The sequence below is a fragment of the Bombina bombina genome, chromosome 9 (genome assembly GCF_027579735.1).
Source record: "Bombina bombina isolate aBomBom1 chromosome 9, aBomBom1.pri, whole genome shotgun sequence".
In the NCBI taxonomy this organism is placed as follows: domain Eukaryota; kingdom Metazoa; phylum Chordata; class Amphibia; order Anura; family Bombinatoridae; genus Bombina; species Bombina bombina.
In genome coordinates, this window is record NC_069507.1 from 219,406,242 (window position 1) to 219,431,729 (window position 25,488).

Here is a 25,488-nt window from a genome sequence, read left to right on the forward strand (position 1 = left end):
TTTGAGAAGTGATGCAATTTTGCAGTTCAGCCTGCTGAAAATGTGGCTGTAAATCAGATTGTTACATCCTTTTTATATTGAGTATTTATCTGGCTGCATTTGCAACTTTTGAAACATTGCTGTTCAGATTCACATGAGCGAGCCTGTTGCAACCGCCACAAATTTCAGAAGCAGAAACTGCTTCTTATCCTTTCCGCCACCTCTGTTGAGATAAATCACCCCAAACTCACTTGTTTAGGGTGATTGACAGACCCTGCTCTTGTGATTGGTTGCCTGACAGCAGTGGGGGCGATTGCACAGAGGGCATTTGTGCAGTTACCAAGTGATGCTGCAGGTGGACAGGTTCTCTGCCTGAGCTTGATAAACTTTCCTTTATGTGTGGGTGCACATATTAACTGGGAGGCTATTAGTATAAATGTAATTAAAAGAAAATGTTGGATGTCACCTGAATAAACTGTTCATCCAGTTCTGCATATTCTGTTTGCTTTTTTCGTGTAAAATATATGTATGTATGCTGTCACTCTATATTTGTACTCGTGTTCAACCTGCAGTACACCTGTGTTCACTGGACCTGAGCTTTTCTTGCACCTCCCAGAAAACAAACTTGCTCCGTTAGAGCCAGGCGGGTTTAACATTAACAGGATTTCGTTCCCACATCTGCTGGCCATGATAAGCCGTTCCCGCCACAGCCCTTTCTACACAGGTTGACAAGAGCAAATAAATGGACAAGCAAACAGTTTAATCGCTGAGAATTGCCTGAGTACACAGCGCTGATTGTGGGTGAGACCGCTGCCAGGCAATGAAGGGCAAGTGTCCTGGAATTTAACAGCATAGGAATCTTTAGTAGCTGTTTAACCCATTAGTTAATACATTGTCATTATTATATACCCTTTTTCAGTCTAGAATTTTTATATATATATATATATATATATATATATATATATATATATATATATATATAGTCTTCCTTAAAGGGACATACGTGCACAAATAAACTACTCTGGGTTTGTGCATTTTATTATTGCAGTGTAGCTTGTATATGTGCCTAACCCTTGCAAATAGGGTTAGACATAAAGGACTAGTAAATACAGTAGATTTGCATAATGAACAAATACATGATAAAAAGACAATGCAATTGCAGATAGCCAGAACTTTTAAGTAGTAGATTTTATTCTGACAAATTTCAAAGCAATTCCACTCCCCCCTGTATCATGTGACAGCCATCAGCCAATCACAAATGCATATATGTATAGTCTCTGAATTCTTGCACATTCTCCGTAAAAGAGCTGGTGACTCAAAAATTTTAAATATAAAAAGATTGTGCACATGTTGTTAATGGAAGTAAATTGGAAAGTTATCTAAATTGCATGCTCTATCTGAATCATGAAAGTTTTTTTTGACTTGTTTGTCCCTTTTAAAAGTCATTTTGAGACCAGCGGTGCACTACTGGGACCTAGATGAGCACATCTGGTGAGCCAATGACAAGATGCATAGGCTTAACTGCCAATCACCAGCTAGCTCCAAGTTGTGAACTATGTCTTCCGAGCATACCCAGGTATGCTTTTTTAATCCATCTTTGTTACCTATAACTTTGAACCTTGCAGGCTCCACCCACCACCAGTACTGAGAGTGCATGTTAAGTGGGAACATGTGTGCACACTATCTACTACTGTATGCTTGTCAAGTTGTGTGCCCAGTAGAAATAAGCAGCCGTGTTCTTCACAGAATATTTTGCCAGCCGGGTGGCATTAGGAAGTAGCCGGGAGGGGACTGTGTAATACATTGCAATATAATATTTTATGTCATTTATAAATGTTACTTAAAGGGACACTAAAGTCAAATTACACTTAATGATTCAGATTGAGGATGAAGTTTTTTGAGACTTTCCAATTTACTTCCATTAGCAAATGTTGCAGTCTTTTTATATACACACTTTCTGAGACATCAGCTCCTACTGAGCATGTGCACAAGTTCATAAGGTATATGTATACTAGTCTGTGATTGGCTGATGGCTGTCACATGATACAGGGGGCCGGCTAATGAGGGGGGGGGATATATATGGAATTCTACTGTATTTAGTGTTTGCTTTTTTTAAGCTAGCCAAAGCACAAATTAATTGCATAATTTCAGATAAATTGAGTAAATGATAATTTGAGCAAAAAACATTAAAATAATTTAATATTAACTGGTAGCTTAATATTGGCTTACATTTTTCCTGGTTAGTCAGGAAAAACAGCCATGTGGTGTGCCCACTTAAAAGGACCTGGGGAGAACAACTCTCACTAATAACATTTCTGCAAAAATTGTCCTATGCAAATTTTAAATTTGCTACTGTGCTGCTCAGATTTGCTTTTAACACTTTATTTGTTTTTGCTTTATTTTTTTTCTTTATATGCTGGAGAGGTTATATGATATCCTCTGTTTAGTAAATTTTAGTATGATTGTTAGATCAAGGGAAATATAGTGTGCGTTATTCTCTCTGCATCTAAGCAGGTTGATTAATCTTGTTGACCCCTCAGTCAGGAATTAGCTAAGAAGCTTAGGAATGCATTGTTATCGTGTTTAATTACTGAAGCATTTTAATCATCAGACCACTTTGTCCCTAATTGTGCGTCTGATGTTCTAATAAACATACTGACAAGCCGTTTCTTTTTAGATTTAACATAAAGCATATTCTTATTTCCTTTCATTGTTGACACTTACAGAGAATTTGCTTTTCTTAAAGGGACATTATTGTAGAGAAAAAATATATTTTGTTACAGCATTTTGTTTTGAAACTTTTTTTTCTTCTTCTTTTTGTTATGTGATAGACCCCTCCAGAGGGTTTAACTACAGTAAAAGTTTTGCTACTTTAAAGGGTCAGTCTACATCAAAATTGTTTTTGTTTAAACAGTTAGATAATGCCTTTAGTACCCATTCCCCAGCACAACCAACACCTCTATCTGTTTCTACGCCACTCCACTACTATATGTGGGATATATGGATATATATAGATATATATCTCATTGTGCACTAATTGGCCAAAATGCAAGTCAATAAAAAAAATAGCCATGTGATAATGGGGCTGTTAGAAAAGACCTATATACAAGGTAATCACAGAGGTAAAAAGTATATTAATATAACTGTGTTGGTTATGCAAAACTGGGGAATGGGTAATAAAGGGATTATCTATCTTTTTAAACAATAACAATTTTGGAGTTGACTGTCCCTTTTAGTGAAGATGCAGCCAATCGGGGGTAGTCATTTCTGTAAAATTGAAACGGGACATTTTATTTTAAACTAGAATGTCAATTTAAACTTTTTCAGATACTTTTTGTATTTTTATATATGGATTTGTATAGCCAGATGTTACAGCCCATTTGTACCGGTTGCAAAGAGATGTCTATATCCCAATGTTATGTCTGATAACCTGTGTTTACAATGCAAAATGGTATACAGGGTGGCAGAGTGTATGATACATTTAGCAAATTTGTGCTGGATTCTATCACTTCTGCAGATATAGGGTTTTTATGTGCATGTGTGTTGTTAGGTGGCTGATACATTTATACTAAACTTTTAGCCGATGAGCACATGCATGTTTTATATATAGATAGATATAGCTATATATACTGTATAGAGAGAGGTGTGTGTGTGTATATTCACATAACATTAAAAAACCCCATATATATATGTATAGATAGATGTATATCTTAGTAGTTATAACTACATTTGAGCCAATGAGCACGTGTTTTATCCATCTATCTATTTTATTCAAAAAAGTGCACTCACTTCATGCAAGTAACTCGATGGAGCAAAAGGTAAAAGATCCACAGAAAAAATAGAATTGCACTTGCTCCCAATATAACAAGTTTTATTTAAATTTAAAACATTTGTTGTATTGTAAGCTAGTGTAGAGAATATATATATATCTGAATAAGAGCTGAAACGCGTAAGACAAATGCTTGATTTTTATGTATTCAGATGCTTTGAGTATTTCCCTTTTCGTTTACATTTTTATATATACATATATATACAGTGTGTGTATATATGTGTATATATATATATATATATATATATATATATATATATATTGCACACACACACATATGTTATTACTTAAAACATACATTTTACAAGCAAATGATGACAGAAAAAAAATTGTTTTATCCTTTTAAATCTGTAGGTTTTCCCAAATGTGCTGCCTAACTGCAGGCAAAAATATGTCATTGGTACTTTTTAACGGCAATGTTTTGCATCTTCTCACGGCCTGGAATCCCCTGGTCAGAACTGTCCCTCATCACTATAAAATGATTTCTCAATATGAGCTGCTGACAGAAATGCGCTCTCTAGTGAATAGGACTTTGTGTGCTCCTGAATGAGGACTCGTTATTCCTTTAAGTGATACCTGTTCTCCCTTCCCCCAAAGCAGGACATCTCCAGACCCTTTAGCCTTGTCTGCATTCCTCCTGACTCCAGCTGTCTCTAGTTCCAAATTTCCTGGCTGGCAGAAAGTTTGAAGATTTTGGGGAAAAAAGATGCATTCCAAATTGCTGTCCATTGTGCACCCAAAAAAAATTAAAGGGACACAAGTTCAAAAAGAAAATGCTGTAATGTGTTGGACCATTGTAGTATTCCACTATTGCTAGTATATAACTGTGGTTAAATAACTACTGCAAAGAGTCAGTCCGCTCAAGAGCAACTATCTGAACCATGGAAGTTTAATTTTGATTTTCATGTCACTGGAAATATGGTTATAACTTATGGGGAGAAATAAATTCAAGAAATATAGTATGTAAAATAAATGATCCCACGCCTTTGGACACTTATAATACAACTGCTTTACAGAGATAAAAGTTATGGCACATTATACACAGTGTTTTTATTGGTAAACTGTTTCAATCCTTAACCCTTTTGCTTTCCAGATCACATTTTTTTTTTTATGTTTCCTTTTTTGTATGTTTTATGACAATAGTTAACGCATGACCGTAAAAAAATGTACATTCTTTCATTTCAACAGCGTTCTGTATGCGCAACTATCGTAACTAGTCTTATATGTTTGTCGTTTTGTCATCGTAAGCTGACATTCTCTCATAACGTGTACAACTCTGAGCTAGTTCTTTAACCCTTGTCTGTTCTGTCTTCAGGTTCGAAACCAGCACTGGAGCCTAATCATGGAAAGCGTTGTTCCCTCAGACAAAGGCAGCTACACCTGTATTGTAGAGAATGAACACGGATCTATTAATCACACTTACCACCTTGATGTTATAGGTAAGTAGACCTCAGGAATTGTTCTGTATAGTCCACTGGTGAAAAGCCAGCATTACTAATATGTTTGTGTTACTGGGTATTTGTAAACGGACATTAAACACTTCAAGATATTAAATACATTGTTTAATTTCATGTAGTAAAACAACTTTGCAATATATTATTATTATTTGTTTTGTTCTCCTTTCACTTAATTTTAATTGTGAATATTGTGTGCTTTCCAATTCTTGTTTATCATGGGAGTGCAGACACAGCTTTATTCCACACAGTCATTGGTTGTACACTCTAGTAAGCTATTTATAACCATTCATAATTGGCCTCAGTAGAAAATGTAACCTAAGTTACAATATGGCGGCGCCCACTGCTTTAAGGGCATTAACTTTACCCTTGATACTGACTGCTCAGACTGTGATATATTGCTATAGTTTACAGTATGATTTTCTCTATTAAAGGGACAGTCTACAACTTGGTCATATTAAAGTCTTACCTTAGATTAAGCGGCAAATAGCCTTTGCACCCTTTCTATATCATGCAGCAGTAACCGTAAAAAGTTAGTTTAAAATGAATATCGTTTCTGGCCACTTTAAAATGGCTACCAAGCTCCACCCACTGATGACATCCCTATTTGGGCGGCATCTAGGCACCCTGCTTAATAGCATTAACAGTCTTGAATCCAACTAGTGAGCCTTTTGTAACTTGTGAACCTATTATGAAGGCCTGATCTTAGCTGCCATTTCAAAGTTACCAGAAACAATATTCATTTTAAAATAACTTTTTACTGTTCCCTCTGCATGATATAGAAGGGTGCAGGAGGCGATTTGCAGCTTAATCTAAGGAAAACTTTAAGATGACCAAGGTGTAGACTGTCCCTTTCAGTAAAGATGTATAGTTTGTTTCAACAAAATTAGTAGATTCAGATTTGAGTGATCTCTGTGTAGAAATGTATAGGTACATAAAGCTGCAATAAAATTGCTAGCCTATACCTGTGTTCAATCCTTGTGAAGGGGTTAATATAGTTAGTTGGCTCTGGACTAGTAGTGCACTATAGGTTTGGAGCTGCACACAGCAGCTGAGCCAATCAGCTTAGCATATGTGCATATCAACCAATCAGGATCAGCAGTGTATTTATTATTATTATTATTATTATTATTATTATTATTATTATTATTATTATAATACTACTATTATCTGTAGAGCGCCACCAGATTCCTTACACATTTATATTAGCAATTGTTATGCATTTTAATGTAATTTATGTGGATCTGAAATGTCTTCAAGTTTAAATTGGTTGCTTGATTTTGACTTTTTGTCCAAATATCAAAGATTCCAAAAGTTTGTGTGATCTTTTATCTAAATGAGTTGTGAGCATTCCGTTCTTCTAAATCAAGATTACAAGTCTAGTGCTTAAACTCAATCAGCAGGCTGGGGGTTCCAAGGTTACTGTAACCATTAATTAAACAATTAACTAAGTAGTAATTACCAGTAATCCCCTTTCATCCAGCCATTTGACTTTCTTCAGGACGCCTGCTTGAAGGTAAATGAGAATGTTCATTGTTGGATCCGTTTTCTTGTAAAGTTCATTGGCAAAGTTTGATGCTTCGCAATCATTTACTGCTAGTGGTGTAAAATAGTGTATACTCTTACTTAAAGGGACAGTCAAGTCAAAATTAAACTTTCATGATTCAGACAGGGCATGTCATTTTAAACAACTTTCCAATTCCTTTTATCATCAATTTAGCTTTGTCCTCTTGGTATTCTTAGTTGAAAGCTAAACCTAGGTAGGCTCATATGCAAATTTCTTAGCCCTTGAAGGACGCTTCTTATCCAAATGCGTTTTGACAGTTTTTCACAACTAGAGGGTGTTAGTTCATGTGTGCCATGTAGATAACATTGGGCTCATGCCCGTGGAGTTACCCAGGAGTCAGCACTGTTTGGCTAAAATGCAAGTCTGTCAAAAGAACTGAAATAAGGGGGCAGTCTGCAGAGGCTTAGATACAAGGTAATTACAAAGGTAAAATGTGTATTATTATAACTGTTGGTTTTGCAAAACTGGGGAATGGGTAATAAAGGGATTATCTATCTATCTTTTTAAACAATAAAAATTCTGGTGCAGACTGTCCCTTTAAATTACTATTTTATTTATAAATTGTGGAGTTTTATGTCCCTTTTTAAGTACTAAAAAAGATATAAAAATATATTTTGTGATTCAGACAGAGCATACAATTTTTTAAAAAAGTTTAAATTTACTTCTATTACCAAATTTGCTTAGTTCCCATGGTATTCTTTGTTGAAGAGATACCTAGGTAGGTGTCTGGAGCACTACATGGAAGGAAATAGTGCTGCCATCTAGTGCTCTTGCAAACCAGTTGCTGTGTAGTGCTCCAGACATGTGCACACTCCTAAGCTTACATCCCTGCTTTTCAATAAAATATACCAAGAATACAAACAAAATTTGATAATAGAAGTAAATTAAGAAGTTGTTTAAAATTGCATGTGCTATCTGAATCATGAAATACATTTACAACATATTAAAATGTCCTTCCTTTTCTCTGCCCCCTGTATCATGTGACAGCCAATAGCCAATCACAGGCTCATTATATGTATGCACTGTGAACTGCTTAGTGAGAAGCTGGTGGCTCGGAAAGTGCATATAAAAAGGTTGTGCACATTTAGATAATGAAAGTTAATTGGAAAGTATTTTTTTTAAGTTTGCAAGTTCTATCTGAATCATGAAAGTTTAATTTTGTGTTTAGTGTCCCTTTAATTCTTGATAAAATGCAGTCCCAAGTATGGTATGATGATGTTAATAAATCACAATACACTGGTTTGCTGATTCAGGCTGGAAGAAAGTTCAGGTGTCTGAAAACCGTCTCTTGATGTCATGATCGGAAATCTGGACTCACCTCTTCCATGCTGGGATTGCGTCCCAGGACGTGCGGCCAAGTACTTATGTCAGGCTGCCTCATTACCAATTGATTCTATGACTTCCCAGACTTCAAACATGTGACAAACTCTCGCAGAGGGCGGCCAGGAGCCATGGAGGAACATTCTGTGCAAACACATTACAACAAAGTGATTAGCACCCTCTTGCTTTCAGAAAAGTGCTCCTGAGTACTATAACTTTATTTAGACCATTGATAGTGGGTCCCCCAGACACAAAAACTGCTGATTTTAGCCTTATTCACCCCCTCATATTGGCATTAGTTTCAAAATCCATTGTCATAAGCAGGTGCTTATTTTAATAAGCATCTAAACCTGGTCACCAGATATTACTACAAAGTTCTGTTCTCATTTCTGTATTGTATGTTTGCTGACACTTAAAGGGACAGTTAAGTCCAAAATAAACTTTCATGATTCAAATAGGGAATGTAATTTTAAACAACTTTCCAATTTACTTTTATCACCAATTTTGCTTTGTTCCCTTGGTATTCTTAGTTGAATCCTAAACCTCGGAGGCTTATATACTAATTTCTTAGACCTTGAAGGCTGCCTCTAATCTGAATGCATTTTGACCACTAGAGGGCATTAGTTCATGTGTGTCATATAGATAACATTGAGCTCATGCACGTGAAGTTACCTTGGAGTTAGCACTGATTGGCTAAAATGCAAGTCTGTCAAAAGAACTGAAATAAGGGAGCAGTTGGCAGAGACTTAGATACAAGGTAATTACAGAGGTAAAACAAGTACAGTATTATTATAACTGTGTTGATTATGCAAAACTGGGGAATTTGTAATAAAGGGATTATATATCTTTCTAAACAACAAAACTTCTGGTGTTGACTGTCCCTTTAATGAATATTATATGTAATAAATACTAGAAATTGACTGTGGTCATGTAAAAAAATATTCTAGCTCCCCCAAAAATTGCATTTATCGCCCCTCAATATAATGGCTAACTGCACCTTTAATATAAATTTGTCAACCCCATCTTAATGATTTGAAATTAGTAGCTGCATGTGCAAAAAGGGAAGGACATTTGAGTTCTATAATTAATTGCACTGTTTCACATTAATTATTTTACGCTAATAATCTTTAACTTTGGTTAAACATTTCAGCTCAAGAAATAAACATGGAACTTTTTTTTTTTAACATCTAAAATGTGTTCAGGCTACAAAAGACAATTGAATGCATGTCAATAGCGCATGCCGGTTTTGCTTTGCGGACCCTAGCTTTCTATGTGTTAAACCCCTGCAAAGAGTTTAAACACATAGGTAAGGTCCTGCTGAGAAGGACACGTCTGGTCAGCCAATCAGGAGTGGCAGCTGATAATAGCCACTATGTGGATACCGAGCTATACTTCTATTGTGTGTTTAACCCCTTTGCCGTTAAATACACAGTAGTGCAGGGTCGATAGTCTTAAAATGACAGTCTCTTATTAAATTAGAGCATTTAACGCTCCAACTATTATGGCCCTTTAAAGGGATGTTAAACAGTCTGTTTCATTGTAATAAAAAAGCATTAAGCAGTGGCTTATACTTAAAGTGAACTTTCATGAATGAAAGTGCCCCTGTTTTTAATAGTATTTTTTAAAACAAGGCACTGATTCATGAAAGTTTACATTTACTAGAAATCATTGCAGTATGTTTTATTCATAATTTTAAATGGATTTTACCGTTAATTTTTTTACACTACATTTGTGCAGTGTCCATTACTTCCTGTCAGAGCCCTACAAAGGAGGCTGTGGCCTCTCCAGGAAGGTTTATCTTAGCCTGATATCATAAAACTTCTGTAGTGACATGAGCCGACTTACTATAAAGTGAATAGATAATAGGGAGTCAAATTTGCTCATTCTCAGATCAGTCAGAATGTGATCCAAGCTTTTTTCAGCTTTTATCACACTGAGGGCAGGGGCTACACTCACTGAGAATTTCTAGGTGCTAGAAAACATCTAAATAATTTTCAGTTGTGTTTTTTTTTTTTTTAACAAAATCTTTTTCTTTTTATGTTAATTTGATTTAACATATTTGCTTTTACCAATGGAGCACGATTTAATATCCTTGTGTGTAAATTGTGTTTTTCTATAAATACAAATGTTTAATATGACTACCCAGATAGAAGGCTCCTACAAATGTTATGTCCTGTAGGTTTATATCCTGTGGGAAAAACGAGGCACAAAAGTCTGCAGAAGTCAAAGCACAAATATTAAAATTGTAGTTCTCCAATCTTTGCTGTCTTGTTTTAACTTGTCTGTCTGGCAGGCTGGGGAGCGTTTGTTGACATATCAGGTTCGGTGGGATGGGAACTGGGCAAGACTGTGCAGAGCACTGGGATGAGTTTGCCTCCCGCGCTGTGCAGTTCTGTGGCCTCTTGAAATTGTAGGAGATATATTGTTGCCACTGGCTATTTTTTTTAATTCTACCAGATTATTGTACCTTAGGTTTCTAGAGGCTAAGCTTGGAAGGTAATATTAATTGCCCTAACCAATGTTCTAGCAGAACGAACAAGTATAATACTTTACACTAGATTCATGGATTTAAAAAGAAGCTCATTTGGATTCACATATTTTAAGCAGGGGGTCGACAAATCTGTTATAATATATTGGAGGCAGTAAGAATATTAAGGAGCCAGACCTACTTTAAGGACAAGACAGTGGTATTTGTATATAGATATATGGAGAATAACCCAAAAAGTTAGGAGCCAGAGAAAAAATTCTAGGAACCACCAGTGTCTCACAGGCTCCTTGGTTTGTCGACGCCTGTATTAAAGGGGCATTAAAGTAATCTTTTATATATGCATCAGAAATGAATCACTACATTGCAGAATAGCTGCATGCAAGGTATTTTAAACGGACATTTTGTTAGCAAAAAACAAAATGTATTTGTTTTGCACTTCAGGGACACACACTCTGAAAAGCCTCTAGAGTGTTGTTTATTGTACATCCTTTAGAACAGGTATAAATGAGCTTCTGCACATATCAACCAATCATTGTGCAGCATATTTGAGTGTTACGGTGCTGAATACAACAGCAGGGACTCCAGCCTTTCTAGAGGAAGTGAGAAAAAAAAATCCTGGTTTAAATTACAGGATAAGCAGGCATAATAAATATTGCAAATACACTACAAAGTTTTTTTATTTTATTATTATTATTATGCATGAATAAACCTTTCATGCAAAGCTGATTTACTGCCCCCTTTTTATATTAAACTCCATGATAGAATGAAGTAAATAAAAGAGGAATTGCGTTTTCGGTGGCTAAAATGTTCTCCGATTAAAAAGAACATGATGCGCTTGTGTGTCCTGGGAATTCATGGGACAAGGACATATAATAATAAAATTGCTTCCCTACGGCAATGCCATGTACAGTGTCCTGCTGAGAAGCTGGCATACATTTCAATGCGCAATGATGTTGGCTTCCATATGGCAATGATTTAATATTTGAGATTTCGTCCACAAGGAACCTGAAATAATCGCAGTACAAGATCTAGTTTCTTCTAAGAGCCACATGAATTGCGTTATGGGGGAGTTTAAAATGAACTGTCATCCTGTCAATTGCCTTGCACACACATTGTCCCGTCACAGGCCAGCGGTTTGTTAGGTGTTGTGTGATGGCCAGTGATAGCCTTTTTTAGGCCAGTGTGTCTCTGGTATGTACCAGCTTGGCCTGCTAGGAGTTTCCCGTCTGGCCCCACTGCCCTCTGTGCTTCTAGGGCAAAGGAAATTAAATCCTGCTGCGAAGCTCTGAAACCCTAAGCTCGGTAAGTGAAGGAAAAGCAAGAAAATAAGGCTTGTAATAACACTGTGGCTTCTCCCAAAGGAGGCAAAACCAGAGTTGTGGGGGGGAAGTAAGGTTCCAATTATATAGGGATCATGTGCAGAAACTAGGCTTTCTTTCGTTTTTTTCAAATTTAACAAAGTCAACTTCCCACAAAATGTTTGAAGGAGAAATGAAAGAGAGCATAGATTGCGAGCCAGACTGCATTAACTAGGACTTTCCAGGACCCTGTGACAGAGAGGAATTTGGTTAGGCACTCTATCTAGACTTAGAGGAATGAATACCTCTTTGCTTTGATTGGATTTAATAGAGGAAGCCTTTGGACATCTTGCACTGATTTAATACAGCAATGCTCTGCAGAACTTAACTCCTTGTAATGTATTGGAGCTACATTCTTCTGAACAAGTGATGGCTGTGCTTTTCTTAAGGAATTTTCCTTAGACCTTTAAAACTGTAATTATACCTTGGGTTTATTAACTTTATTAATATCCTTAAAGGGACACTTAACCCAAATTTCTTCTTTCGTGATTCAGATAGAGCATGGAATTTTAAGCAACTTTCTAATTTACTCCTATAATCAAATTTTCTTCATTCTCTTGGTATCTTTATTTGAAATGCAAGAATGTAAGTTTAGATGCCGGCCCATTTTTGGTGAACAACCTGGGTTGTTCTTGCTGATTGCTGGATAAATTCATCCACCAATAAAAAAAAAAAAAGTGCTGTCCAGAGGCTGAACCAAAAAAAAAGCTTAGATGACTTTCTTTTCAAATAAAGATAGCAAGAGAACGAAGAAAAATTGATAATAGGAGTAAATTAGAAAGTTGCTTAAAATGTCACGCTCTCTCTGAATCACAAAAGAAAAAAAATTTGGATTCAGTGTCCCTTTAATGAAATAAAATGAGGTTGTCTTGTAATATGATCACGTGTTGAAATGTTTGCATGTATATATTTCTATAAATGTATGTAATGTGTGTGTTTACTGTATGTCTAGAATGGAATGTACAACAATGAGTGTATGTGTATAAATGTATGTGTGTGTGTATGTGTATAAATGTATGTATGTGTCTGTATGTGTATAAATGTATGTATGTGTATAAATGTATGTATGTGTCTGTATGTGTATAAATGTATGTATGTGTCTGTATGTGTATAAATGTATGTATGTGTGTATGTGTATAAATGTATGTGTGTGTGTATGTGTATAAATGTATGTATGTGTCTGTATGTGTATAAATGTATGTATGTGTATAAATGTATGTATGTGTCTGTATGTGTATAAATGTATGTATGTGTCTGTATGTGTATAAATGTATGTATGTGTATAAATGTATGTATGTGTCTGTATGTGTATAAATGTATGTATGTGTCTGTATGTGTATAAATGTATGTATGTGTCTGTGTGTATAAATGTATGTGTGTGTATGTGTATAAATGTATGTATGTGTCTGTATGTGTATAAATGTATGTATGTGTCTGTATGTGTATAAATGTATGTATGTGTCTGTGTATAAATGTATGTATGTGTCTGTATGTGTATAAATGTATGTATGTGTCTGTATGTGTATAAATGTATGTATGTGTCTGTATGTGTATAAATGTATGTATGTGTCTGTATGTGTATAAATGTATGTATGTGTCTGTATGTGTATAAATGTCTGTATGTGTATAAATGTATGTATGTGTCTGTATGTGTATAAATGTATGTATGTGTCTGTATGTGTATAAATGTATGTATGTGTCTGTATGTGTATAAATGTATGTGTGTGTCTGTGTGTATAAATGTATGTGTGTGTATGTGTATAAATGTATGTATGTGTCTGTGTGTATAAATGTATGTGTCTGTATGTGTATAAATGTATGTATGTGTCTGTATGTGTATAAATGTATGTATGTGTCTGTATGTGTATAAATGTATGTATGTGTCTGTATGTGTATAAATGTATGTATGTGTCTGTATGTGTATAAATGTATGTATGTGTCTGTGTGTGTGTGTGTATAAATGTATGTGTGTGTATGTGTATAAATGTATGTATGTGTCTGTATGTGTATAAATGTATGTATGTGTCTGTATGTGTATAAATGTATGTATGTGTCTGTATGTGTATAAATGTATGTATGTGTATAAATGTATGTATGTGTCTGTGTGTATGTGTATAAATGTATGTGTGTGTGTGTGTGTATAAATGTATGTATGTGTGTGTATGTGTATAAATGTGTGTGTGTGTGTGTGTATAAATGTATGTGTGTGTGTGTGTGTGTGTATAAATGTATGTTTATAAATGTATGTGTGTGTGTGTGTATGTGTATAAATGTATGTATGTGTGTGTGTGTGTATGTGTATAAATGTATGTATGTGTGTGTATGTGTATAAATGTGTGTATATGTGTTTGTAAAACTAATCAGAGGTCATCTTTGAATCTATAACGTATGCTTTAGTAATCTTTCTTGGTTTATATTCTCCATATTTTATTTGGCAATTCTTTGTTTAATTGGGTGTAGCACAAATCATAATAATACATTGATCATTTTGTGCTTATTTTAAAGCAAAACATCTGGAATTGGTCCATATCACATCAGTGAACAAGGGGGAAAGTTGGCTGCAAATGTTTGATCATTTAGACTTAATAGTGAGAGGTTAAAGGGACATTGTACACTAGATTTTTCTTTGCATAAATGTTTTGTAGATGATCCATTTATATAGCCGATCTGGGGTGTTTTTGTAAAAATGTATAGTTTTTGCTTATTTTTAAATAACATTGTGCTGGTTTAGGCAGCAAATCTGTCTGGAAGTCCTACAGCCGGCTGCTAACTAGCATCTGTGTTAAATGCTGTATATGGGCGTTGTGCCGATTTATTTAAAGGGACTGTAAAGTGAAAATTAAACTTTTATAATTCATGTAGAATATTTCAAATTGAAGTGCACCCATGCACATTTTAATTTTGACCTTTCTATTAGCTTGCAAATGCTAAAGAAGCCAGCAACTCGGGGCATTTGGCTCTTTTTCCGAAATGGATCTCTTCTTGTGAAAGTGCAGAATCCGAAGATACAGTGCATACAAATCCAGATCTTAGTGTGTTGCACATTCACAAGAAGGAATCTGACTCTAAAAAGAGCGATCGCCGCCTTCTTCTGCATTCAGCAGCTAACAAAACTACAGGTTGCACATCTCTACTTTCTATCCCTTTTAAAGGGACAGAAAAGTCACAATTAAACTTGCATGATTCAGATAGAGTATGTAATTTTTTTTTTTAATTTCTATATTTAAAATCCAACAGTGTATATCATTTAAACTGTAAATTTTAGTTATGTCCAAAAGACAAAGAAAGGAAAAAAGAGCACCTCGCCGGGTGCCTATATGCCTCGCTAGACAAGGAAAAGAAGAACAACCCAAAAAGAAAAGACACACTGTTAAATGCGAGTATTCTCCTGACCTTACATATTTATAATATAACACAATGCGCATCCTTCTGGACTTTATTCTAAATACACTACAACAGGGCTCGACAAACCCAGGAGCCTGGGAGCCACTGGCTCCTAGAATTTTACCCCTGGCTCCTAACTTTTTGGGTTATTCTCCATATATCTATATACAAATCCAACTGTCTGGCTCCTAAAAATTATGCCTGGCTCCTAAATATTCTTATTGGCTCTTAATTTTTGAACATATTTGTCAAGCCCTGCACTACAATATACTTACTTATTGCTACTCCTATGAAAGTAAAGCAAAGCCTAACATAGTGATCCCTTATTTGACCTAACCTATCATAGGGTCCTTATAGCAACTAGCGTATAAGCTAAACTATGCACCAAACTACACTTACATACTCTATTGGAGTGTTTTATACATTTCTTAACTAGAGTATGTAATTTTAAGACACTTTTTTTTAAATTCACTTTTATTTTGAAATGTGCTTCATTCTCTTAGTATCCCTTGATGAAAAGGAATACACACATATCCTACGCTAGTGGGAGCTGCTGCTGGTGCCTGCACACATTTGTCTCTTGTGATTGGCTAACTAGATGTGTTCAGCTAGCTGCCAGTAGTGCAATGCTGCTCCTTCATCAAAGGCTAACAAAAGAATGAAGCATATTTGATAATAAAAGTAAATTTGAAAGTTGTTTAAAATTGTATGTTCTATCCGAATCATAAATTACATTTTTGGTTTTTCCTGTACCTTTTAAACAGTGCTCCGCTGGTAAAAACAATTATGTTAAATCAAAGTTATTCATAAAAAAGATTTTATTCCGCCTTTCTGGATGGATTACCAGAAACAAAGATGGCGGACATAGAGGAAAGGACTTGATGTTACTACATCTATAGGATATATAAAAATGAACAAAACATGCACACTTCATTCCTGGAAAAACCCGTCAGTACACGGCGAAATGTACGTCGGATTATCACCCACGGAAATACATCATTACATGCCATTGGCGTCATTGGCGGAGCATAACTTTGCCGGTTGGTCGTAGCAGAGTGTAGAGCATTATTCTGACTGCCCTCAATCCAGGTCCTTCCGCATTTTAGGGTAGCTCTGGACATTGTTTGGGAACTGTTCCATATTTGGCCCCTGTCTACCATTTGTATACACTGAGCATTTGACTATTTTATACATTGTATTATGTTTTTATAATAAATATTTTTATTATTCACATAATAGCTTATTATAGCTCCATTTCACATGAGTAGTGAATCGGCCATTGAGATACAAATTATCACTATCAGTATTACACTATCTTGTGTTTCTTTTCGACTTTTCGGATCACTTTGTCATCACTATTTTAAAGGACATATCCTTTATCTTATAACTGATATTTAAATGATATTTTATTTGCATTGTATCACATTTATTATCACAAATGATAATAGAAGTCAATTGTAAAGTTGATTAAAATTGTATGTTCTATTCAAATCATGAAAGAGAATTTGGGGGCTTGCCGTCCCTTTAATTTTCACTTTCATGTCCCTTTTAAAGCAACCAACTTAAACATTATTTGATAAAAATGCAAGATTTACAAAATTCAGAACATTTTAAGAAGAGTTGAAAACTTAAGACTTTGATTTTGTTAGAACCTTGTGTTTCATATCTGAAGAATTAAAATAGCTGCTACTAAAAAGTATCCCTACCTAAATTTGCTTTTCTACTAGACCTACAATGTATATTTGTAAACATCACTATGTTTTAGCAAAAGTAACCTCATTTCCTCTTTAATGGAAAGAAAGATATCCCATGGGATTATAGTTTTTGTTTTTCCTCTTTCTCTTGAAAGGAAATAATCTAGTGCTACATGATATCGCTCCTATTTCTAGAAATAATAGAATTAACATATAGTGAATTGGTGCAATATATTGTTATACAGACCAGACAGCAGCTGTGCCTAGTTTGTATGCAGAGAGGCTGTACAATTTACTATTGAATATATTCCAATATAAGGTTCTCTTGCTCAGCTAATTAGTCACCTATAGTATCTATTATGTTTAGAAGATTTCTTCTTTTGTTGTGTTGCTATAGAATATCAGCCAAGTCTTAACATTTGAAAACAAAGTAACACCTTGTTTACTGCAACTGTTTTTCAATAGCCAAACTCCGTTCACCATTTGCTTTATTTATAAGATCCAAGGACCAGTCAATACAGTAGATTCGCATAATCAACAAATGCATGATAAAAAGACAATGTAATGGTACTTAGTCTGAACTTCAAATGAGTAGTAGATTTGTTTTACAGAAATTGCAAAGTTATGTCTATTTCCACTGCCACTGCATCATGTGACAGCCATCAGCCAATCACAAATGCATATACGTATATGCAGTGAACTCTTGCACATGCTCAGTAGGATCTGGTGACTCAAAAAATGTAAATATAAAAAGACTGTGCACATTTTGTTAATGGAAATAAATTGGAAAGTTGTTTAAAATTGCTGCTCTAACTGAATCATGAAGTTTAATTTTGACTTGAGTGTCCCTTTAAAGGGATAGGAAAGTCAAAATTAACTTGCGTGATTCAGATAGCGCATATCATTTTAAGGTACTTTTAAATTCACTTCTATATTCAAATATGCTTTTGTTCTCTTGGTAGCCCTTGTTGAAAAAGAATATGCACCTATCCTACACTAGTAGAAGCTAGCTGCTGATTGGTGCCTGCACACATTTGTCTCTTGTGATTGGATAGCTAGATGTGTTCAGCTAGCTTCTAGCAGTGCAATGCTGTTCCTTCAGCAAAGGATAACAAGAGAATGAAGCAAATGTGATAATAGACGTGAAATGGAAAGTTGTTTGAAATTGTATGTTCTATCCAAATCATGAAAGATTAATTTGGGGGTTTCCTGTCCCTTTAATTCTGTAGACAGCAAGGCTAGCTATGGTCATAATGTTAGTGTAAAGTGTGTTGGTTTGCAGTTGTTATCTGCTAAAGCCAATTCGGGGAAATGTCAGGGTAAACTTTGAGAAGTAAGCAGGGTGCATTTCCACCTCTGAGAATTACAAAATACGCAAACATTTTTATTTATTTATTTTTTTAAACCTAAATTGCATGAAAAGGGGGCAAAATAAATCATGGACCTATATTGCAAAATTGTTTCATTATGCATAACTATACTTTTTAAATTAAAATCGTAAGCTGTTTGTTGCCCCCTTTAAAGGGATACAGACCCCTGAATTTAAACTTTCAGGATTCAGATACAGTATACAGTTTTAAAAAGTTTCTAGTTTAATTGTTACCAGATTCACCCCTTCCTCTGTGTATCTTTTTCTGAAACTAAGCTTTTTTTCGTGAGCATACTGAGATAGGTTTAGGTGCATGTATATTGAGCACCATATGACAGCAACAATGTTTGTAACACTGTTATACATACATTTTTTAAGTCACATGCACACTCCTGAGCCTACCTTGAATTTGATAGAAGTCATTTTTTTTTCTTGAGTTGTACTTTCTGAAGCATGAGTTTTTTCCCTTTTGGTGTTTGCACCCCTTACCTGCAAACTATTTTGTGGTTCTGTCTTTTTTTCCCCTGTCCTCTAATAACTCACTGCAAGCAAAACAAGGTTGGTGCCTGTGTCGGGTCTGCCAGCATTACATCAGCAAAACAATTCCCTGCAGAGTGTCAGTCAGAGCAACCTGCATGAAAGCCGCCTTTGTTCTGGGGAGGTGTGCTGGCCGTATTTGTGGCTGCTTTCTCTGGATGTCTGTTTGGGAAACAGTTTATTGGAACGCTGCTTGTATGTGTGTGTGAATGCATATGTAGTGTGTGTGTGAATGCATATGTAGTGTGTGTGTGAATGCATATGTAGTGTGTGTGTGAATGCATATGTAGTGTGTGTGTGAATGCATATGTAGTGTGTGTGTGTGTGTGAATGCATATGTAGTGTGTGTGTGAATGCAGCAGCATATGTAGTGTGTGTGTGAATGCATATGTAGTGGGTGTGGGTGTGTGTGAATGCATATGTAGTGTGTGTGTGTGTGAATGCATATGTAGTGTGTGTGTGTGAATGCATATGTAGTGTGTGTGTGTGTGTGTGAATGCATATGTAGTGTGTGTGTGTGTGTGAATGCATATGTAGTGTGTGTGTGTGTGAATGCATATGTAGTGTGTGTGTGTGTGAATGCATATGTAGTGTGTGTGTGTGTGTGAATGCATATGTAGTGTGTGTGTGTGTGTGAATGCATATGTAGTGTGTGTGTGTGAATGCATATGTAGTGTGTGTGTGTGAATGCATATGTAGTGTGTGTGTGAATGCATATGTAGTGTGTGTGTGTGTGAATGCATATGTAGTGTGTGTATGCATATGTAGTGTGTGTGTATGCATATGTAGTGTGTGTGTATGCATATGTAGTGTGTGTGTATGCATATGTAGTGTGTGTGTATGCATATGTAGTGTGTGTGTGTGTGTGTGTGCATATGTAGTGTGTGTGTGTGCATATGTAGTGTGTGTGTGTGTGTGTGTGTGCATATGTAGTGTGTGTGTGTGTGTGCGCATATGTAGTGTGTGTGTGTGTGTGTGTGTGTGTGCGCATATGTAGTGTGTGTGTGTGTGTGTGTGTGTGCGCATATGTAGTGTGTGTGTGTGTGTGTGTGTGCGCATATGTAGTGTGTGTGTGTGTGTGTGCGCATATGTAGTGTGTGTATGCATATGTAGTGTGTGTATGCATATGCAGTGTGTGTATGCATATGCAGTGTGTGTGTGTGTATGCATATGTAGTGTGTGTGTGTATGCATATGTAGTGTGTGTGTGTATGCATATGTAGTGTGTGTGTGTATGCATATGTAGTGTGTGTGTGTATGCATATGTAGTGTGTGTGTGTGTGTGTGTATGCATATGTAGTGTGTGTGTGTGTGTGTATGCATATGTAGTGTGTGTGTGTGTGTAGTGCATGTATGGGTGTGTGAATGTATGTGTAGTTTGTGTGCATTCAAAAAACAAAGCCACTGTGTAGATGATATTATTGTCACCTCAATATTGCCACATTGCTTGTAGTTTTACTACAGTATTGTAATAGTCATAATTGCCTCTCCTGTGTGGTGCAGAAATGTGACCGTAGCTGATACCCCATGTGCAACCCTAACATTTTATGCTGGCGATATTGTGGCCAATGAGATATTTTAACGATACTGTTATTGAGCTTGTGATATTGTTCCATTTGTGACGGTGTCAATATGATATTCTGCAGTCAAATTTATATCTGCAAAAGTTTCTCTTGCAAGTAGGGTTGCCACCTGTCCCTTAAAATACAGAACACTTATAAGTTACACATGCTGCAGGGTGTGCAGGGAGGAACATGAATAGTGCTGTTCAGAAACACAATACATGTTCCTCCCTGCACACCCTGCAGCATGTGTAACTCATAAGTGTCCAGGAAAACATGGCTGAGGTGGCAACCCTACTTGCAAGAGTTCAAAATCTTCTGGGCAGAACTGGATCTAAATAGGAAAAAAAAAGTCTGTGATACCATTTGTTTTTATTAAAACATATTATAAGCGACCAGAGACTGCAGAGCGCCCCTCACCCCATGTAGTTTAAACAATAAAATGCACTCCGCTCCTTTATCACTAACCTGAAGAGAAAATCTACTTGGCATGATATAAACACAGCATCACCCTGTCCATATACATATTTATCAGACCAATCCCTTGTCTGACTCTCTTTTGTGGTATAACATCCTGTGTTTGCCTAGTTGTATACTAGTCCTAAACCCTCCAATATTATAAAGATATAGACATACACACACAAAACTGTGAAAACCGTGGTCTCTAGGATTTGTCGGCCATTTTAAAATGAACATCTGAAAGCTTTTCATCAGCTGCAGAGCCTGTATGCTAATTGCCCTATACTCATTTACCATTCCTTTTTTCCAAGTAAAAGTTTAAGACAGCCAGTATAATGTTTCTTGTCTTGCTAAAATTAACATTTCCAAAACTCATACCATCCTTCACTGCAGAGAAACTGAGGGCCTCGCTCCTTTACAGGAGCCAAACAACTAATTATATCTCCAAATTTTTGCCCGTCAGGGAGTTATCCCTTCCATGTCCCCAACCCTCTGAGCATGGCCTCTACTTTCTTTCTACATGCGGTACCTTTGAAGCCTGAGCGTTTCCCTCCACCCTCCCCATCACTTACAAATACTCATCTCCCTCCCTCCCCTCTCCAGTTTGGCACCAGTTTTGCAACAGGGACCAGTGCCAGGAGCTTTACGGGCTTATAGACTTGAGTTATTTTTTTTCCCTCCTTTCTTGACGGCTCTGCCTTTATTTATTTTATATTGTATATATAACTCTGAATATGCATGGGTGTTTATATATTCGTCAATCTATGCAGTCTGGCCTTGGTTTGTGGGATATAGTAAGGCCTCCTTTGTTAGTGAAAGAGATTTGCCATATTTTAGTAAAAATGCTACTTTAAATATAGGGATTGAGGAGTGTACTCTCACTGGAATGATTTCACCAATTTTAGTGATTTATTTTATTAAATATTTATAGTGGTCAAGTCCAAATAACCTATATGAAAGAATATCTTGCTTCTTGTGTCTCACTACAAGGAGTTGGTAATTGAAGCACACAGGCAAAGGTTTTAGTTCAATTATAGGAGCCATATTTAACCCCCCCCCCCAAGCAGTTTAGGTGGTCAGAGAAAGGATTAGATATTTTTTTATTTTTTTTTAAATGTAAAATTTTTATTTAAAAAGTATATTTTTGTTTTGGTACAAATGGGAATTCTGAATACTAAAAGTAAAAAAAGACATTATTTGTATTTTATAAAGGCACAGTCGTCTGACCACACTATGAATTTACATATGTACTATTTTCAAGCTGACGTTTCTCTGTGCGTTCTTTCTCTCTTTTTAGAGCGCTCTTCACATCGACCAATTTTGCAGGCTGGGCTTCCAGCAAACACGACTGCCCATGTGGGAGGAGATGCTGAGTTTGTCTGTAAAGTATACAGCGATGCCCAGCCCCATATCCGCTGGGTGAGATATGTCGAGAAGAATGGAAGCCGATACGGTGTGGATGGACTTCCATATATGAAGGTTTTGAAGGTAACAGCACTTGATTTGCTAAAGCTATTCTGTGGATGGGACACTATAACACTGACTGGGAATGTGATATCTCATCCCATAATTCAATAGAAATGCACTTTTTATTGTGATATATATGCTCTCAAATGCAACACACCCTCATAATAAACAGAACTTTGGAGTGAGATAAGTTACATTTTTTAATATAATTCTTCTGTCTGGTTACCGCAGGAAAAGGATTATATAGATAGCCAGCAGAAAGAAAGGAACACTAAAGATAAATCCAAGTCCACATAAAAAATATATTGTGTAGATTATTAAAACATTCATTTTAGTATCAACAACTACGCAGGGTGCATTTAAATACAATCCATAGCTCCCCAATAGAAATATATATCTATCTCCCCAGCAGAAAGCACTTACCGGGTCTTCAAAAAGTATTTTCAATTTATTAGAACATAGTGACATTTCGGAGAGGTTATCCCCATCTTCAGGGGATAACCTGTCCGAAACGTCACTATGTTCTAATAAATTGAAAATACTTTTTGAAGACCCGGTGAGTGCTTTCTTTTGGGGATATATATATATATATATATATATATATATATATATATATATATATATATATATATATATATATATATATATATATATATATATATATATATTTATTATTCTAATGCCCCCTACCCATAATGCTCAGTAAATCCTTACAGTCTGCAGTGACTTTATCCATGGCCATGTCCATTTAGATTATATTAGCACAATACACACCCAGATATTAGTGACAGCCTTTCTCTATATGTTTTCTCAACTGTGTCACCTGCCTATTTCTAGCACTCGGGAATAAACAGTTCTAGTGCTGAGGTGTTGAGACTGCACAATGTGACTGAAGCAGATGCTGGCGAATATATTTGTACGGTCTCCAATTATATAGGGGAAGCCAACAAGTCCGCTTGGCTGACTGTGGAGACAAAACGACCAGGTAACGTCCCCTTTTGCCGCACCAAGGCTGCAATCGGTCTCTTGATGCTTCTGGCGAAGGTGGCGTTGTTGCATATAATCTGGTGTTCTGCCGTTGATAACAGCGGCCATGGAAATGTACCCACAAGGTTAAAGTATTTCTGCTGCTATTTTCTTCCTGTTAATCTCAGTTTTTATGACCTTTTTATTTCTGTTTTTTTTTTCTGTTTCCCTCCCCCCCCTCTGCTTTTCATTGTAAAATGGAATCTTCCATCAAGAAGCAGTCAGCAATAGTATATAAAGTTTTCTTGTAATCCTGATTATTCAGATATTCCACAAATGTAAACATATTTTGGGTGTGCAGGGGCTCTATGTGAACAGACAAAATGTTTTGTCTGCTATTGTCTGACAGTTGAATTCAGACACATAGTCAGTGTTTACAGCATGTATTGCACTGATACCATACACCCCGCTGACATTGAACGTTGAGTTGAGCATTTATATTACAAATTGGTAAACAGAAGCTTATCACAGGGAAATGTATCGTTACAGAAGACTAAATATTGAAATTATTTCAGATAATCTCATTGGTGTCTAAGAATTTACATCTTTAACTGGGAAACATTATTCAAATGTTTATTGATGGAAGATTCTATTACAAGATCTCTTTTATTTTGACTTTTGACATTTTGCTTAGGGAATTCTCAGGCACTGCTTATGAGACACTAAACCTGATGGATCAAGGCTTGACAAATTCAGGTGCCAGTGAGCCAATTTTTTTTTTATTTTTTCATTGTACATATTTATATTAAAAAACATGTGTCTGCCTAGTGAAAAGTATAGCTGGCTCCTAAATGTTAATGTTATTTGTCAAGCCCTGTATTAGTGTCCTGAGATCTAAGAGTTTAGTGGAGATTCCTTTTTTTTTGTTTTTCTTTCTTCTTCTCTGCAATTTCTTCAACCAACCAATGAAATCTTTCCTTGTGGGTAACATTTTTCCATGTTCTGTGATTGCATGCATAGCTGGTGGTTACTCCTGGTGATGGGTTGTGCATTAATGTGCACAGTGATCTTGTAATGTCTTCCTGGTGACTCTCTGGTATTCTGGGTACTGCTCTTTTGGAGAGTGTCACTGTGGAAAGCAAAGGAGAGTCTCCGAGACTCATAACAATTTTGAGGGAAGATCTCTCCCAAGCCGATTCCACGTGTTCTTTTCTCATCTGGTGTTCTTGCTTTTCTTTCCTTTTTGCCATCCTTCTCTTCCAGGCTGCTGGCGTTAACGTTACGGATGAAGAGATAGAAGTCTTAATTGTCAAGAATGTTTCTATTGAGGATGCTGGGGAATATACTTGTATAGCAGGAAATTCTATTGGGATTTCTCAACACTCTGCCTGGTTGACGGTTGTGCCAGGTATTGTGCTTTTCTCTTGGGTTTCTTCCTTTTTTCTTCATCTGTCCAATGGGTTAATTCCATACAGCTCCTGCCAGTTTTCTACTACATTTAACCTGATTCACGCAGCTTACTTAAAATGGCATTTCTTAAAAAATAAAAAAAAAATAAAAAAAAAATATAAAATGATAAAAAATAATGAAATACATTTTGTACAAGAACTCCTGGTGTAATTTTAAGTAATCAAATAGGTTGCTAAAGGGACACAAAATTCAAAATTAAATCCTACATATTTTTTTTATATAGTGAAGTAAGAAAATCATTGTGTTTTTATTATATTTTATTTGATTTTCTTGTTACTTGCCTCTAAACAGTTTGCATATTTACTACCCCCAGAGGCTATAGTACTTTGTGCATATTTTTCTACATTTTATTCAGTAATTCCTTAGAGCACAAGCTCATTTACATCTGTGTTTCTGATTGGCCACAGCAAAGGTGCAATGCATTGCTTGACTGCTCTGAAATAACAAAAACTTGAACAAGTGCATATAGTGAAAATCATGGACTTTAATGTCCTTTTAAAAAAAATCTAATCCCATATGGTTTTGCTGTGGAGATTAAAAAAAAAATGTTGATAATTATGGAGCTGCATGGAGTTTATATTCCTGC

The 25,488-nt window shown here is 35.9% G+C and overlaps 1 protein-coding gene across 6 annotated transcripts in view; it reads left to right on the forward strand.

Annotated features, from left to right (window-relative positions):
* FGFR2 (fibroblast growth factor receptor 2) overlaps positions 1–25,488 on the forward strand; it is a 157,447-nt gene that overhangs the window by 80,117 nt on the left and 51,842 nt on the right. For 4 of the 6 annotated variants that reach the window (XM_053692646.1, XM_053692649.1, XM_053692648.1 and 1 more), the window contains 3 exons: positions 5,124–5,247; positions 22,297–22,487; positions 23,304–23,451. In XM_053692646.1, the coding sequence (XP_053548621.1) occupies positions 5,124–5,247; positions 22,297–22,487; positions 23,304–23,451 (463 nt within the window). Of the gene's footprint in view, positions 1–5,123; positions 5,248–22,296; positions 22,488–23,303; positions 23,452–24,695; positions 24,841–25,488 lie in introns of all 6 variants that reach the window. The other 2 variants (XM_053692647.1, XM_053692651.1) reach the window with 1 other exon arrangement.